The sequence below is a fragment of the Penaeus monodon genome, chromosome 28 (genome assembly GCF_015228065.2).
Source record: "Penaeus monodon isolate SGIC_2016 chromosome 28, NSTDA_Pmon_1, whole genome shotgun sequence".
NCBI classification, from domain to species: Eukaryota; Metazoa; Arthropoda; class Malacostraca; order Decapoda; family Penaeidae; genus Penaeus; species Penaeus monodon.
Window position 1 is genome coordinate 6,985,616 of NC_051413.1, and position 356 is coordinate 6,985,971.

A 356-nucleotide genomic window follows, 5' to 3' on the forward strand; every position below is an offset into this window, starting at 1 on the left:
TGCAGCTTCACTTACTTCCCAATGTTGGGGTTAAGGGTCATGAGCCTGTTCTGGTCCACCTTGAATATGGCGAGCTTGGTGAGGGCCCCAATGCCATCTGGGAGGCTCTCAATGAGGTTCTGCGAGAGGTGAAGGTCTGTGAGGTTGGTAAGGCCAGCTAGGCCCTCAGGTACGTCCTCCAGCCGGTTCTCGCTCACGTCCAGACACAGGAGGTTCTTGAGGCGCCCCGTCTCTGGGGGTAGGTGGGAGATCTGGTTGTGATCCAGCCAGAGCTCCTGCAGGGCTGGCAGATCCCCTATGTGTGGTGGCTGGGGCAAGGGATAAAAGAGAGCATGGTTAGCTTTATGTCTAGTGCC

At 57.0% G+C, this 356-nt stretch overlaps 1 protein-coding gene across 1 annotated transcript in view; it reads right to left on the reverse strand.

The window, feature by feature from the left end:
- The window catches only part of LOC119591029 (protein scribble homolog), a gene marked incomplete at its 5' end in the record, with an annotated part of 112,139 nt that overhangs the window by 99,806 nt on the left and 11,977 nt on the right, over positions 1-356 (reverse strand). The window contains 1 exon segment of the mRNA XM_037939758.1: positions 16-308. Coding sequence (XP_037795686.1) covers positions 16-308 — 293 coding nt within the window.